The 15,276-nt window shown below is 43.3% G+C and overlaps 1 protein-coding gene across 1 annotated transcript; it reads left to right on the top strand.

The window, feature by feature from the left end:
- The first annotated feature begins 40 nt into the window (after positions 1-40).
- On the top strand, positions 41-11,038 carry SCPEP1 (serine carboxypeptidase 1). Its single transcript, XM_026067657.1, has 13 exons — positions 41-68; positions 148-293; positions 1,086-1,175; positions 2,097-2,252; positions 2,726-2,800; positions 2,937-3,009; positions 4,011-4,048; positions 4,243-4,371; positions 5,750-5,834; positions 6,655-6,768; positions 7,419-7,556; positions 9,273-9,436; positions 9,578-11,038. The coding sequence occupies exons 1-13, from the start codon at positions 41-43 to the stop codon at positions 9,641-9,643; spliced, it is 1,302 nt and encodes a 433-aa protein (XP_025923442.1). The 3' UTR covers positions 9,644-11,038.
- The last annotated feature ends 4,238 nt before the right edge of the window (positions 11,039-15,276 follow it).

The raw sequence follows: 15,276 nt of genomic DNA, 5'->3' as shown, positions 1-15,276 counted from the left end.
GGGTGTCAGCACGGGCGGGCGACCGGCGGTAATCGCTTTAATGGAGGCGCCTCTAATGAGCGCGCCCGGTGGGAACGCGAGGCCGAGGGGGCCCTCCGCTCCCGCGGCGCTGGGCCGGCTCSACTCTCCCCTCTCCTCGGCTCCTAGGGGCCGTCGTGCAGCAGCGCCCGGGGCCCGGGGARCTGTGGGGCTACGTGCAGGTGCGCGACAAGGCCCACGTGTTCTGGTGGCTCTACTACGCCGACAGCCCCGCGGCGGGCTTCGCCGAGCTGCCGCTGCTCCTGTGGCTCCAGGTGAGGCCGCGGACGGGTCCGCTCTCGCTCCCGCTCCGCGCCCGCGCAGCGCCGTGGCCGCCGCAGCTCCGCGCAGCAGCGCCGGGGGGGTCCGGCCGCGGGGCTCCTCGCCGGGAGCGCGGGGCTCGCGCCGGGGAGCAGTGACGGGCGTGCGGCCCGCGGCTCCTGCCTCCTGCCGCGCCGCGGGCGCCGAGTGCGGGGTCCGGAGAGAGGAGGTGAAACGGTTACGGACCTGGAGAAATTTCCGTACGAAGGCAGGTGAGGGAGGCTGCGACTGTTTAGCGCTTGATCTCGTTCAGTTGCAGGCGATGAAAAGCAGTGGTGCGTGCTCCGCGTTCACCTCCGGCAGTACATTCGGAAGTTAAAGCTGAATATAGTCACGAACGACTCGGTCTTTCTCCTTCTGGGTTATTTCTTCAGGGTGAAATGCGTACGGTGTGCACACTGATAAAATCGGTGACTTGCAGTGATCGGCATGTAGCTGACTTCTGCGTTCAGTATTAAGGGAATAAGGGGAAGGGTTTTCAAACTGCACTTGCATGACGTGGTTCATCAGATGCTTTCACAAACGGGTGATTGCTTCCCTTAAATCTTTGCCTTCAGAAATAGCATGTGTACGCATAACRAAAGAAAATGAGGAAGAAAGCCTTCTTTGGAAATTAGCATGTAATGCAAAAGATTTTTTTTAGATTTAAAATGTGATTCTATTGGCTTGCTTTTATTATTCTSCTATCTCTCATATCCATACTGTGCTGCCTTTCCACTTATTTCTCATTTTGTATTTCCCCATAGGGAGGTCCAGGATCTTCAGGCTGTGGATTTGGGAACTTTGAAGAGATTGGTCCATTAGACAAAGAAATGAAACCAAGAAATACAACCTGGGTATAGTAAAGAGTTCAGCTTCTAATTATTGACTGAAAGGCATGCTTGTTGCTTGTGGAAGCAGGTRATTGCCAAGCAAAAATGCCCACAGAACAGTTCTCATTTTAAATTCGATAGAACTGCGATACTTCATCTTGAAATAATGTGGTTAGTAAAATGGCTTAAATTAATAGTCTTGCTAAGAACTGAAGAGTAAGTCTATTGATCTGATTTTGAGAATGTCTGGGCTTGCATAAATTTGTGAATTGCAAATGGCTGGGAAATGAAAAAGAGGGAAATTTCTAGAAAGATGTTATTTCAAATCATAACTTCACTGCATACAGGTGTATAACCAGCGGCTCTCAATTATGAGTCCAGTATGATCTTCAAGGGGCACCAAATTACAGCTGCCAGTGAAGTTAGAGGTTTGTTCACCAGAATGCTCGTGTGCTCTGAGCAACCAGTCRTCTAACGCCTGTATCGGTCTGTGGTTCCCTGGATCGTATGGGTGATATGCCTTTGGATGACTGGGAGTTTTGGGCGCCTTTCTTTTGCGGACCAGGCAAATCAAAAGATCTTATGTTGTACTTCTTTATTTATGAGCTTTTCTGCTTTGAGCCATGTTAGCGCTCTCTGTGCTGATATTTTGATTTTATTTGTATGTTTGTAACAGTACAGCTAGACATTTGCTATAGCAATTTGACAAAAGAACCCAAAAGAAAAACTCATTATTTAATATCTTACTTCACATTCTAACAGACAAAAGTCTCGCCCGTACCATTCTCTGGTGTTAGACATGCACCTCCCTTTTCTGCAAGTTTTTTCRTAATTCAATGGCTCAGTTAGACATTTATGCCATCAAAACCAAAGTTTGCACCTCCACTCTGCTGCTGTTGGTAGCTGAACTGAGGTTTCATGCAAACCTTCTCTCTGCTTGTACAGTTGCAGGCAGCGAGTATCCTGTTTGTGGATAATCCTGTGGGTACTGGATTCAGTTACGTAGATGACTGTAGCTTGTTTGCCAAAAACCTTACTACAGTAGTCTCTGATATGATGGTTTTTCTTGGAGAATTCTTCAAGTCTAGGACAGAATTCCAGGTAAGTGATTTGAATTCTTGGTTAGTCTCATGTTTTGCTTTGCTTTTAAGCAGATCTCAGAAGGAATTAGTGAAGCACTAGAAAGATGGTGTTAACAGTACCCAGCTGGTGGGAGGTACTGCAGATATAACCAGTGCCTTCTATTTCCCGSAATTCAGAAGTGGTATCTCAAATTGCTGTCTTGGGTGGCAGATGAGCAAAGGGGTGGATTATTGTGTCCTTTGTGATTGGAGGAGCATGTAGGATCAGGGTTGTTTTTAGTTCCAAAATACTGAAGTGCCTGCTTCAAAACTTCCCCCAGTAATTACACCAGGAAGTTGTGGAAATCTTATCTGCAAGTTAGAATCAGAAAATATCCAGCGTTTCATCCTGGGAGGTAAAGAGCCAGAGCCCAGGGTCTGTGGGCCATGGGAGGTGGATAAGGGGATATGTTGTGCCCTGGGCCTAACAGGTTTATTGTCTTCTCTCTCCAGACCATCCCATTCTACATATTTTCTGAGTCTTATGGAGGTAAAATGGCTGCTGGCCTTGCTTTAGAGCTGCATGAGGTAAGTAGTTGGAGGATGTAGTTCACTTTTCCCTTAAAAATAYGGTATTCTGCAAGTACTTAAGGAGAACTAAGTTCTAGAGTCATGAATATCTAAGTAAAAGCTGCTTTTTGTTTGTTTTCTCTGATTCACCAAGGCAGTTCAAAAAGGGAGCATAAAGTGCAATTTTGTTGGGGTTGCTCTTGGAGACTCATGGATTTCTCCTCTAGGTATGTTCAAAATCCTCAGACTATAGGGGGTTTTTTGCTTTTGTTTTTTTTGTTGTTTGTTTGTTGTAATCGTTCCATGGGTATCTCAAGTCAAAAATGCCAGTCATGAATTATATCTYTAGGGAGTCCAGTAAATCAAATCACCAAAAAGAAATATTTAAACACTGCAAGCTGTGACCAAAGATACCTACCTTTAGAATGCACCCAGATTATGAAAGCTCTGAGAGTAAAGTCAGCAAGGAACATACTCGCATTTGAAGTAGGGTGATGGCGAAATGTCCCTACAAATCTCTACAGCCTCTAAAGTATTTGATGTGAGAGTGCTTCACTTAAAATGTGGCCAACAAATGTTGCAAGTGAAGAGTTTGTTTTCACGAGAAGGCCTTGTACCGGGAGCTGATGTGCTCCCTGACCTGGAGGAGATAGGGTGTGTGTCTGGTGAAGGACAAAGAAACAAAGRATTCTCGGTCCTCCAGTGCGATTTGCAAGGGCAGGCTCCACAGACTGTCTGGGGCATGAGACAGTATCAGGCTAACTCCTACTTGTCTTAGAAGGATCAGCTGATCCTTGGGACTTTATAAATTATCTTTGAAAATTTGTTTTATAACTAGATTTTTTTTTTTTCCTGTAATGTTTGCAAATAGATCAGTTCAGACAATGCCCATTGCCTTGTAAAATGTATCCCCATGTTTTAGCACTGTGTGGCAGTGCTGGAGTTCAAAACACTTTGGTAAGAGCATCTGTTGCTTTAAATAAACGTCACTGATTGATGTACAGGGAGTTAATGGCATTGTGGTTGTTTTATTGGTTCTCAGGATTTGGAAAGAGCCTGCTCTGGGGTACATAAACTTTGGGCTAAACTGAGCTGACAGTACCTTTTTACTGGGTAGTTCATCTTCATAAACTTTTGTCACAATCATTCGTGCCACAATAAAAGGAAAGTAAAAAGGAAAACTGTACTGCAGAAATTTAGATGTTTGAAATTTGTTGTGTTTCTCTAGATTCTGTGCTGTCTTGGGGACCCTACCTTTATAGCACCGTAAGTACCACCTTAAACTCTCCTGTTCTCTAGTCTTCACCTTAGAACTTGTACTGCCAAACAGTATAAATGGATGTTAATTTTTTTAAGGTCAGCTCCTAGCCAGTATAAAAACCCTAATGTGTGGAGATTGTTAGTGAGAAATTAACATCGARTTACAATTGAAGCTGTCCTCCTCTGTGTTTGCCTTCCAGTCTCTCCTCGATGATCAAGGTCTAGCAGAGGTGACTGCTGTTGCCAAAGAAGTAATGGTTGCAATAAACAAAAATCAATTCGGACTGGCCACTGAGCTCTGGAGCAAGGCTGAAGGTATCATTGAAGAGGTGAGCTCTTCTTCAACCCATCTTAATAAGTAACTGGTGCTTGTGGAGGTACCCAACTTCAGGTTGCACTTTGCTGTGAGCACTGCACGGGCTTGCGTCCTCCGTGTCCCTGCCCACTCATCTCTGCCAGTACATGGTTTATGACAGTGCTGATGCAAAAGAGCTGTTTGTTCACTGCACACCACAGTCTGGCTAAAAGTTTCAACTTAAATGAGACATCTCTCCTTGAAAGTTGTATGTTCTGAATGTTGAAAACTGCATCCAGCAAGACGTAAATTTTAAGTTAACATAGATTTCTCTATTTAAGGAAGTATAATAGGAGCATAGGATAGAAAGAACCTCGAGTAATGTCCTGTTATTGTATGTAACTGTGTCTTGTTACTCACCAAGTTCCAGCTTAAAATTGGGTATACTTTTACTCCTATTTTTCCTGTTGGAGGGTTGCTACAAAATCTCACTCTTTCTCTGTTTTAGTAAAAGTAAGGCTCTGCTTTCTTAAAACTATAAGACTAATCCCAAAACTGCTTCCTTTTCTCTCTCATTCTTTTCTCTTTTTTGTTTTTATTTTGTTTTGTGACAGTGCTTTGCACATAGTTGGTTTCACTTCTTACTGTTGAACTTTGTGGTTCCTGTTTTGCCTTTCTCTTCAAGTCTGTTTTCTTCCTTTCCCAGCTGCGATACAGCCATAAGGGTGCAGGCACTTCAGTTCCTCCAGCTATTGCAAGCTGATTTCTGACCTGTGCATCAGAACATTAAAGATTCAGACAGTGAATAAAGGGGAGCCTCGAGAATCTTGAGTAACTTGTCTAATGGCAACACCGATCACGTTTTTACCTTTGGATGCAGGCAGTCTGCTGTCTGCATCAGAGCTGCCAGTCCACAATTCTTGGACTTGTGCAGATGTCAGCAGTTCCAACGGAGGGATGACTGATACCAGTCATCGCTCTCTTGAGGAAGCGTTTGGGTTGTTGAAAATTGTAGGTTGGGAGGATGTTGAGCAACAAGCTTTATCGGGCCAGATCTAGCACAACAGAGCATCTAAGAGCATCACCTGGCACCGAAGCTCTCTGTAATGAGCAGTGAGACTCTACRGTCATTTGCAGGGTGTTGGACTTCCTGTAGCTTCATACCTGTTTCACACAAGTAAGTAGCAGCTGTGGCACTGCCAACATGTGAACAATGAAGACTTGAGAAAACCCTTCCTCACTTCTCAAAGCAAATATAGAACCAAAGTTTTTCCATAAATATCTTCCTGAGATGTAGGCGAAGAGGCAGGTCGCAGGGTCCTTACTAATTTCTCTTTTCAGAAAGGAGTCTGTTCCTCATATCTGAGAAACATTTTTGTTACAGTGTTACTGAAATTATCTTGTGCTTTCAGAACACAGACAATGTGAACTTTTATAACATCATGACTAAGGATGTTCCAGAAAACAAAGCAAATGAACAAGAAAATCTCCATCTCAGTAAGTTGTATTTAAGTACTTGAGTGAGAGAGCCCTGTGTTTGCATTCCTGTACCTTCAACTCTGATACAGCCTCAATTTAGCACATCCTTAAAATGGGGCCTTCAAATCTAAAGGCTGTTGATAATCTCCTGAACAGAACTTGCTTGCGCTTGCATAAATAGAGATAAATAGGAATGTGGAACAACCCTTCTGTAGATTACACCTCCACCTATACATCCTACATGCATTACTCTGAGGAAGTAGTTAGTATAATTGCTGCATAGTTTTATGACTTCTAAGTTACTTCCTCTTAATGTCTCTCATTTCTGTCTTCAAGCTAGGACACAATGTCTCATCCATGCAAGGAGTCTGATTAGACTCTTTTGCTCCGTGATACTTATGTATCAACATGAAAACAAACAAATTTACAGTTTMTTTTAAACTCTTGTTCTGTTTCTATTGGCTTCAGCAGAGAAGGTGAACAGCACGGTTTACTCCCAAAAGTAAACATTGCAGCTCAAAATTAGTCTGCTGAGAATGAGAAATTATCTGTGCCAAGCAGCTAAAGCAGAAGTTGATCCCCTGAAAAAAGCGCATTATTAGCCAAAACTAGAAAGGGATAGTTGAGCTCTTCCCATATTATCTTCTAAACTAAATAAGGGCTGACTTCAGTGGTTTCTACTGCTAACATTTTAAAAATAAGTAAATCTTCCTCTGTGGTGTTGCATTTTCATTAGAAAAAGAATTCAACGGATGTGACTATAACACTGAAAGTTGTTATCTAAGCAGGATGACTGTATTAAATGTGCCACTAATCAAAGCATTTTCTTTCTTTTCAGTTAGACTTTATCAACGCCATGTCAAAAATATGCATAAGGACAGCCTAAGCGATTTGATGAATGGACCTATCAGAAAGAAGCTAAAAATTATTCCAGACTGTGTGAAATGGGGAGGTACTTTCCTGTCTTCTAGCATGGATCTCCTAAGTGCYGTATTGCTTCCACAGTATTGTGATCTGTAGGAAGATACTTTGATGTCTGTAGTAAGCAGTCACATTAAATTGTCATTATCCTTGGGCCCAAGAGGAGAACGTGTGCTCAGAAATGAACGTTTAACAGGGCAGGCCTGTAGGAAGAGACGTAGTTCTACTTCTCCCTGTAGTGTTTGTATCTCTTTTTAGACTAGCAGCTAAAAAAATAYGGGGGGAGGAAGATGATCCCCTGTGTTTCAGCAGCCAATTTCTGTCCGTTGCTCAGCCTTGTTGAAAGAATTCCTGTYAGTCCTTCTCTGCCAGAAAGTTGGTATCATGTAGTGCTGTGTAGTGCGTGGGGAAGGGTGTAAAACAAAAGGGAAAGGTTAGGGGACTGACGCAAGCACCCCCGTGTGTGTAATGGGAGCCAGAAGTGACACTGCGATGTGGGAGCGTGGCTGGTTTCTGGTTCTCTAGTTCCTCAGACTGATGAATCGCTGGCTGTTGCTCTGCGCTAGGGTTTGCTTTTATGCAGCCATAAACCAGGACCCCTAGCTAGTTGCTTGTGTCCTGCCTTGGGTATGACATTCTTTATCAGTTAAACTGTTTTTTCTCCTTTCTGGCTCCAACTAGGTCAGTCCAAACAAGTCTTCATAAACATGGCTGAGGACTTCATGAAACCGGTCATTGATATTGTTGATCAGCTTTTGGCAGCTAATGTCAACGTTACAGTCTATAATGGGCAGCTGGATCTCATTGTTGACACCATGGGTAAGGGGCTTTTTGACTGGGGTTGGGAACAGAACGTGCAAAGAGCAGAACATGCAGTTGCCAATAACACTTATGCCTGGATCTCTTGTGCAAATCTCCTGTCCAACCATCAATGCTGAAATACTTCAGTCATAACTGAATAACTCTTAATATATCTTTACGTCCCTCTGAGAGAGGCAATTCCTTTACCCCCATTATACAGCTGGGGAGTGGATCTGCAATATCAGTAATTGCTTTGTTTCAGTGAAGCCCATAAGTAATTAGGTAGCTAATAATTCCCCTAATTCTTCAGGATAGATAAATGCGTGTATACACTTATTCATAAATGAAGCGAGAGGACAGATGAATGTGGAGACTGCCTTCTCTTCTCCTGCCCTGCCTTGAAATCCCTGTTCTCTGGGGCAAGGACCATATCCTGCTATAGATTTGTGCAGAACGCAGCTCAGCCTTCACTGAGTGGCCCGCAGCAGAAACCGTGGTGCCTGGGGAGACGCGACAGGGAGCTGGTAATTAGTCAGGCAGGGTGCGGTTGAAGAGTGAGCACGCCTGCTGCTCAATAATGTGTGTAGACGCCTGCACACCTTGGCCACTCGTGGCCTTTGTTTGTCCCTTGCTGCTTGAAAGGTGCAGACTTGATCAAGTGGCARCTGGGGGCCAGGCCAAGGGTTGCTGGAATGCCTCGTGCTGCGAGACTGCTGYGCTCGCTTCCGTTTGCCTTTTCTTGTTGATTTAATAACCTGCAGTTGCAGGCAGCACAAACATCTTCCTGTGTTATGAAAGGCTTTRGCCTTTGGATCTCTTTCCCCACTTAGATATTCAAACGCCCTTCCTGAATGACATAGCAATCAATATTTCAGGAAACAGAGCATTTAGGCTGTCAAAACAGATTAGCAGTTAGCGGTGCTCCAATTTATCATATTTTGAGCTAAAATTGAGCTGCAGTTAATGTGTAAATTCCTCTAGTAGCTCAGAGGTCAGGTAAAGATAACAACCTTTTTTCCCTTGGTGTCCTAAAATTGGTATCTTTTTGCTGTCTTGACTGCCACCTTCTCTGGGAGGCACCTGAAAACAGAGAGCCTTTCCAGGCTCTTCGTGCTGAGCAACTAGAACAAACAGAGAAGCAGTGGCCCATGTGGCAAGTCTCTTTTTTTGGTTTCCAAGAGGGAATTCAGTGTGGCTGATTCTTCTCCATGGCAGAACGTTCAAGAAGATATTTGAGGCATAAAGCAAGATATATCAGAATTGCTAGGGCTGCAGAGCATCTACAAGGCCTGTGTTCATCTTGGTTTCTACCCAAACCTGTTTACTGTTGGTATTAACCCAGAGCCTGAAGACAAATGCTTGTGAAACAATCCAGCTGCTGCTGAGAGCACAGCTGGATGGGGGGGGAGCAGGGCAGTGGGTTGGGACTTAGAAATAGGGAGCAGGATTTGCTYCTTCATCAAACTGTAAGAAAGCAATCACGAATCATATACGTTTTCACTGTTTGTTTTCCCCCTCTCCTTCCATTGGTTTGTTTCAGCTTGTCCTGGATTGTTCACAACCTCGGTCATTTTCTAAGCATAACAAGATTGTTTTTAAAACATGAATACCTAGAGACTTTCTACTCACCCTGCTGTGTTGGTGTCTAATACAGTAGAGATCTGACTGACTTGGGACTCCCAAGTTGCTACATCAGTACAAATATCAAACATAACTCTGTTATCTCTGACTTAGGCCAGGAAGCATGGATCCGGAAACTGAAGTGGCCTGATTTGGATCAGTTCAGCCGGCAGAGGTGGAAGGCTCTCTACGTGYCTCCAGAGTCCTCAGAGACAGCTGCTTTCCACAAGGCCTATAAGAACTTGGCTTTCTTCTGGATTCTTAAGGCTGGGCACATGGTAAGTAATAAGTTTCTTGGGGCAGAACACACTGTTATCAGCAAGAAAGGTAGCTTAAGAAAACTAAAAATACATGTATTAGTTCTTGCTGTCTGCTTCTTCGCAGCACCTGCTTACCACATGCTCTTGCTTCTGTGCTAGGTACCATCTGATCAAGGAGAGATGGCGCTGAAAATGGTCAGGATGGTGACCCAACAGGAGCACTAGGGAAGGGGAGGCCAGCTGGTATGGCTTCTTGCCGAATGCCACTGTTTTCGCAGAATGCGAGTCCAGAATGAACAAGCCGCAGGAGGAACGGTTGCTATTTGGACATGTATCCTCTCTGATCTTACTGATAATGTGCGCAAGCATTTCTGGAAAGGCCTATYTCTCCTTGAATGACTTGTTGCTTTTGAATTTGTAAGCTGTGATTTGCTGCCTTAATATTTCTCATAATGACTCTTCCAGTGGAAACTCCACTGTCATAAAAAACTTGCTTGGAGCCTTTGCCTTTGGAAGGGTGTTTTTGTGCTTTTGTATAATGCTGCCCTCCCCTGAATGCTCTCTTCTCTAAAAGCCTCTTGGCTAAAGCTAATYGGCTTCCTAACAGAGTTGCTGTTTTTCCTGTCAGAGAGCAAGCCGGTTTCATTAGGCCAGGGAACATTCCTTCCTTCGTCCTCAGGCCTCTGCTTGAGTCATCCGGCTGGATTAGAAGCTGAAGACATGGAGCTGCCAGGATAGAAGRCCTGCCCTAGAGGATTTACAGTCCATCCCATCTCACTGAGGTGCCTGAGTTAGGATCCAAGACTCTTCAGGCTTCCTGAGCTATGGAGAGAGATAAGCACCCCGTAGAGGAGGATTTGAGCTTTTTCATCTGACCAACTTTTTTTTTTTTGTTCTCCTCTTTAATGACAGTCAACCAAAATTTTGCCTTTAACATTAACACCTAATAGCATATCCAGCGGGAACTCCTGCTTTTCCTTATGCTGAAGCTGAAGCCCTGTAACACCCTCTTCTCGAGCAGAAGAGAGTCCTAATGGACAAAAGCCTCTGACAAGCTTCTGAACTTAGCCTGGGGAGTGGAAAGAAGAGTATTACTTGAGCAATAGTAGCATAATTCTCAAAGACAATAGCCATGTTTAAAAGAAGATATATAAGCTAGAACCAATATCCTTATCCATATTTTTCTAGACTTTTAAGACTTGCAGAGACCWATTACTTTACAACAATTTTTTTTTTTATGGTATAGTGTCAAGAGAAGACTTGGTCAGACATCATTTGACCTCTGCTGTGGAGCACGAAGTGACTGGTCTTTATCTGTGTCTATAGGAGGCACAACAGCTTGTTCCAGTTGTTGGAATCCTAAATAAATAGCAAACCTTCCAATTTCTCCAGCAACTGAAACTGTCACGAAATGTTTAATAGCGTTGGCTTAGCAAGGACTGAGTCATAATGCTATGTAAACACATATGTGATCACCCAGCAGCTGGAGTATCAGTACCTAACAATTGCCTTCCCTTTTCCTTTTCTCTGCTTGAACTGTATTCATGTGAACTTTGGCAGTGCAAATCCAGATTTATTTTTAAGACAAAATTTTCAATAAATGCAGTAGGCCTTGTTTGATTCCTCTCTCTTTGGCATCAAGTTGATTTCACTGCCTGAAAATCTCCTCTCTTCTGTCTTGGCTTTGCAATGTAAAGCCTCTGCCAATGGGAGCAGATGCAGTCACGCTTAAAAGAGGGAATGGTCCAGGATCGTGCTCTGCTGCGTGACTGCATTGCATGATGAGGAACATGTGCACTGGGGACTGGAGCCCCTCTCATTATCCCCATGGAATACACTCCTCCACAGGATGAGGAGAACACCAGAATGGCCAGACAGGATCAAAGCAGCATTTGTTTCTGTTCCTTCTGGTTGAATATTAGATGAACAAGAATGAGAAGGGTTCTAGAGGTATGGAAACATGCATTCTGGAGTATTTTAAAATAATTCGCCAAGAAAGTAAGTAAACCTGGGCAGTTTAATTGCACTGAGTCCTGATATTTTATATAGAATACCTCGCATTATGGCTAAATAATTAACACTATAGGGCTTGGTAGAGGGAAAGAATTGAGAAAACGGTTTCTGCAGAAAGCAGCATTTACTGCCATTCCTATGCTTTTCTATCAAATGGGACATTCATTCACATCGCCTAGAGCTTGTGATAGGCCTGATACACCTGTTTCTTGTACTGCTTTTTTGGTTTCTGCAGATTCTTTTGTTGGCAAAGAGACAGTTTGTGGGGTGGGGGGCAGGAAGACATTTGGAGAAGGCTTGTGCTATTGACTTGTTGGTTTTAGGGGATAAGACAAATCTAAGTATATTAAAGTGCTTTGCCTGTGGGGACAGGCTTCTAAATAACATCCATTTAAATGCAAACACCAAATAAGCAGCAGTCCTTTAATATCAAGGAGAATTCCTTCCTTTTATTTCACGAAAGGCTCTCTAACTGGTCTGTCACARCTCTAGATCACCACAAAGGTAAGTCACCTGTCCAGCAGATGCTTGAGGAAATATGTTGCTTTGAAAGGAATTTGAGTCCTGCTGTRTATCTGATTAGCAGTGACGTACTTTGTCCGTTTTGATTTCACACAGCATGCTATTTACAGATAAGGGCTGTCACTTGGCAAATCTGTTAGACTGAATTGTGCTAAATATTAATAAGATTTTTTTTACAGATGTAGGAAAAGCCAAAAAGAAAAATGTTGTGCTGTTTTCTTTCTACAGCTGCAGGCTGATTGCCTAGGTAGCCTGAGAGCCACTGCCTTATTTTGCTCACCATCAGTTGAGGAAAATTTCCATAGAAGCACAGTCAAATTTGTTAAAAATCAATAATTCAGCACTGCCTCTCCTGYATAAACGATTTTGGTGCTCTGCACRTTTTTTGAAGCCTGGGAAAGAAACCTAAAAGCTAGCCACCATGTGGATAAACAAGTGTCCTTGTCTGCTTTGCTGGATCTGGGAGGATATAATGGGGAAGGGTCACCTGATGCAAACTCCGTCTCCCTGCACAGCCACTAGCGCGTAGAGGATATTGGATAGATGGACCTTTGGTCTGGCTGTCACAGCTGTACCCATGCAGTGCAGCTTGAKAGACTGGTGGGGACAGATGAACACAGGAGGCAAGAGACCTGGCRTGTTTGCCACCACAGGGGTATCATAGGCACCATACCTATGTCGAATGCAACTCAGTTCGTATGAGATGTTTTTACTGTGGGAAGAGTGAATCACCTAAGGGAGCTTGGCACATAATGCTCATTGATTTCACGCCTTTGAAATTTGAGGCTTAATAGTGGGCAGATGTATGTTGCACTGGGTTTTTTTGGTTTGGGGGCTTTTTTTTTGAAGATGAAAGTTTTGAAATATTGCAACATCTGCTTATCTTGAGATTCAAAGCCACAACAAAAGAAGAAGATCTGTGTTACTGAGGCAAGATGGAAATCTTGGAGCACTTCTTCATTGTCGTGTTATGTCTATTATCCTGTAAACATCCTGCTGTATGGCAGTGTAATGTGTGTGTGTCACTTCTGAGCTCTGGGGTATGTTCATGTTTTTCCAAAGGGGATTCGGTGAAAGGAGTAGCAATTTATCTGACCTAGAGACAACAAGGGAAAGAACAGTAATAATTTGAGTAGTGCACAGTTCGTGCTTGCAAACTTTCTCTGCAAACAGTTTGGTATTTGCTGTATGATAGATTTGATAGTTAATGAGTAGCCTTAGCTCTTCTGAGGACCAAATGTACCTTCTGGCCACTGTTTGTGCGTTGGTTTTCTGTTTATTCTGTGGCTACAATGCTGTAGGAGGGCTGGGGGTCTCCGAAGGCTAAAAGCATGCAAATACCAAATGTCTTACTGTGGCTTTGCTGTTCAGTATCTCCAGCTAACRTATTGCACAGATTTGAATCCAAAGTGCCCTCTCAGCCTGGCTGGGCTTTCGGACATAAAACTTGCTCATCCAAAACATTCACTTGGATGTCATTTAGGCAAAGGCAAGTGCTGATTCATAGAAAACTTGAGCAACAAGACCAGAGTGACTGTATCACAGGGAGGCAAAAACCATAGTATTGCTGACGCATTCCGGTGAAACTGATTCAAATCCAGRAGCTCATTTCTCTCCACTCCCCTAATTTTGTTCTCAATTTCCATATCAAAATTCATAGGTAGACACCATGATGAATAAGACGATGTAGATTTTAAAATGCTATCAATCATCTAAGCATAAGAGACAGCTGGAATAATTCCATGTGCAAGCTGCAGTCAATAGATTTGATAATTCCTTCCACGATCATTTTTTGAGGCAATTATAAAGGCTGCTATGACCAGCTTGATTGAGCTGCTTTTCTAAGTGCTTCTCTGTTCCTAAAATGTCCTTTTCTGGACTGTTTCTCTATAAGCRAGCCAGTTGCAGACTGTCATTGAAACAGTCAAACTGTGCTCATTGCCATTAGCCCTAAAGCTAATTTGGTCCATTGATGGTTGTAGCAGYAACAGTGCTGCACCTACATTCTCTTGCATAAATATTTTTGTGCTGTCCTTTATCTCCTATTAGTCAGYAGACTTGGACTTAGTTCATACAATCTGTTTTGAGACACAACAAGTAATCACTGTTTGGCTTTAGCATCAGTATGGTATATCATGTTCTAATTTTATTATTATGTCTCAGATCTCATTGCTAAACCCAGCAGTATATGGGAATTGCATTCCTTGTAGTCAAATATACTAAAAATCACAGATGGAACACATCTACTCAGTTGTGCAGTCTACCTTGAAAAGGGTAAAATAAGTGAAATTTTAGAAACTGGTTTTATTTGAAGCATCTTAGGAGTGAGGGATAACTTACTGAACAGTTCACATAGTGTGTGAGTGCTGTGGGTGAGTTACCTTAAGCAAAATATGCTGGCTGGTGGACTCTCAGGCATTAACAACCTCTAGGTGGCCTTCAAAATATCAGCCTTGTATTTTAATAAAACTTGTGATTGTGTGGGGAAAAGACTACAGAGTTCAATTCTGTAACACAGTGGTCTTTCACTTCAAGAGTCAGGGCTGAGCTCTGTTAATGTTCTTTGCTTGTTAGAGTCAGAGCGGAATAGTTGCATGTCTTCTGTCAGAGTTCTTTTGGGGGTAGAATTTGAAAATAAGTTGATTGTAGCAAGTACCCTAGGCCTCATTTTTACTCTGTTGAATTCTTCATATCCAGAACTATTTCTAGTCCCCTCCCAAGTTCTCAGCTATATAGAACAATTAGGAGTATTAAATATCTGGTTGTACCCAGCGTCTCCTTTGAAGAAATGAAGGCTGGAGGTYTCTCGTTGAAGCATGGAGGGACAGAATTGACCTAGTGACCTGGTGGCCATTGGATGTTTTCTTTTGGTGGTTTCTAGCATGTTTAATGATTTCAGGAGGTTGCCAGATGCCATCGCACATTGTAATTGAGGCAAATGGAAGTCATCTCCACTGCTTGGAGCTCTTCAGAGAAAAGCTGATGGCTGCTGCCCTCTCTCTAAAAGAAGGCAGCATGGAGGCTGCTGGAACATGCCAAAAACAGAGAGGTTTGGTCCCAGGGCATTTAGAAGACTGTGGGACTTCTTGGAACAGGAAGAAAACTTGCTTTATCCCATACCATTCATTCACCGCTGTTTTGCAGATGATTTTGGTACCAAACACAGTAGCCTCACCTTGCTACCCTATGGCAGCTGTCCAGCACCTGCATTCTCTTGTYTGGTGACAGAAGTGCAGTGAAGTGGGTGACCACTTGGTGGAGTAAGGAGACCTTCAAATACCATGGGAGCATGTTGGCAATAGCATCTACCTGCCAGKGCTGTC

Source organism: Apteryx rowi, unplaced genomic scaffold (assembly GCF_003343035.1).
Source record: "Apteryx rowi isolate R43461 unplaced genomic scaffold, aptRow1 scaffold_26, whole genome shotgun sequence".
NCBI lineage: Eukaryota > Metazoa > Chordata > Aves > Apterygiformes > Apterygidae > Apteryx > Apteryx rowi.
Note: the sequence above shows the minus strand (reverse complement) of the source record. Positions and strands in the feature narration are given on the sequence as shown.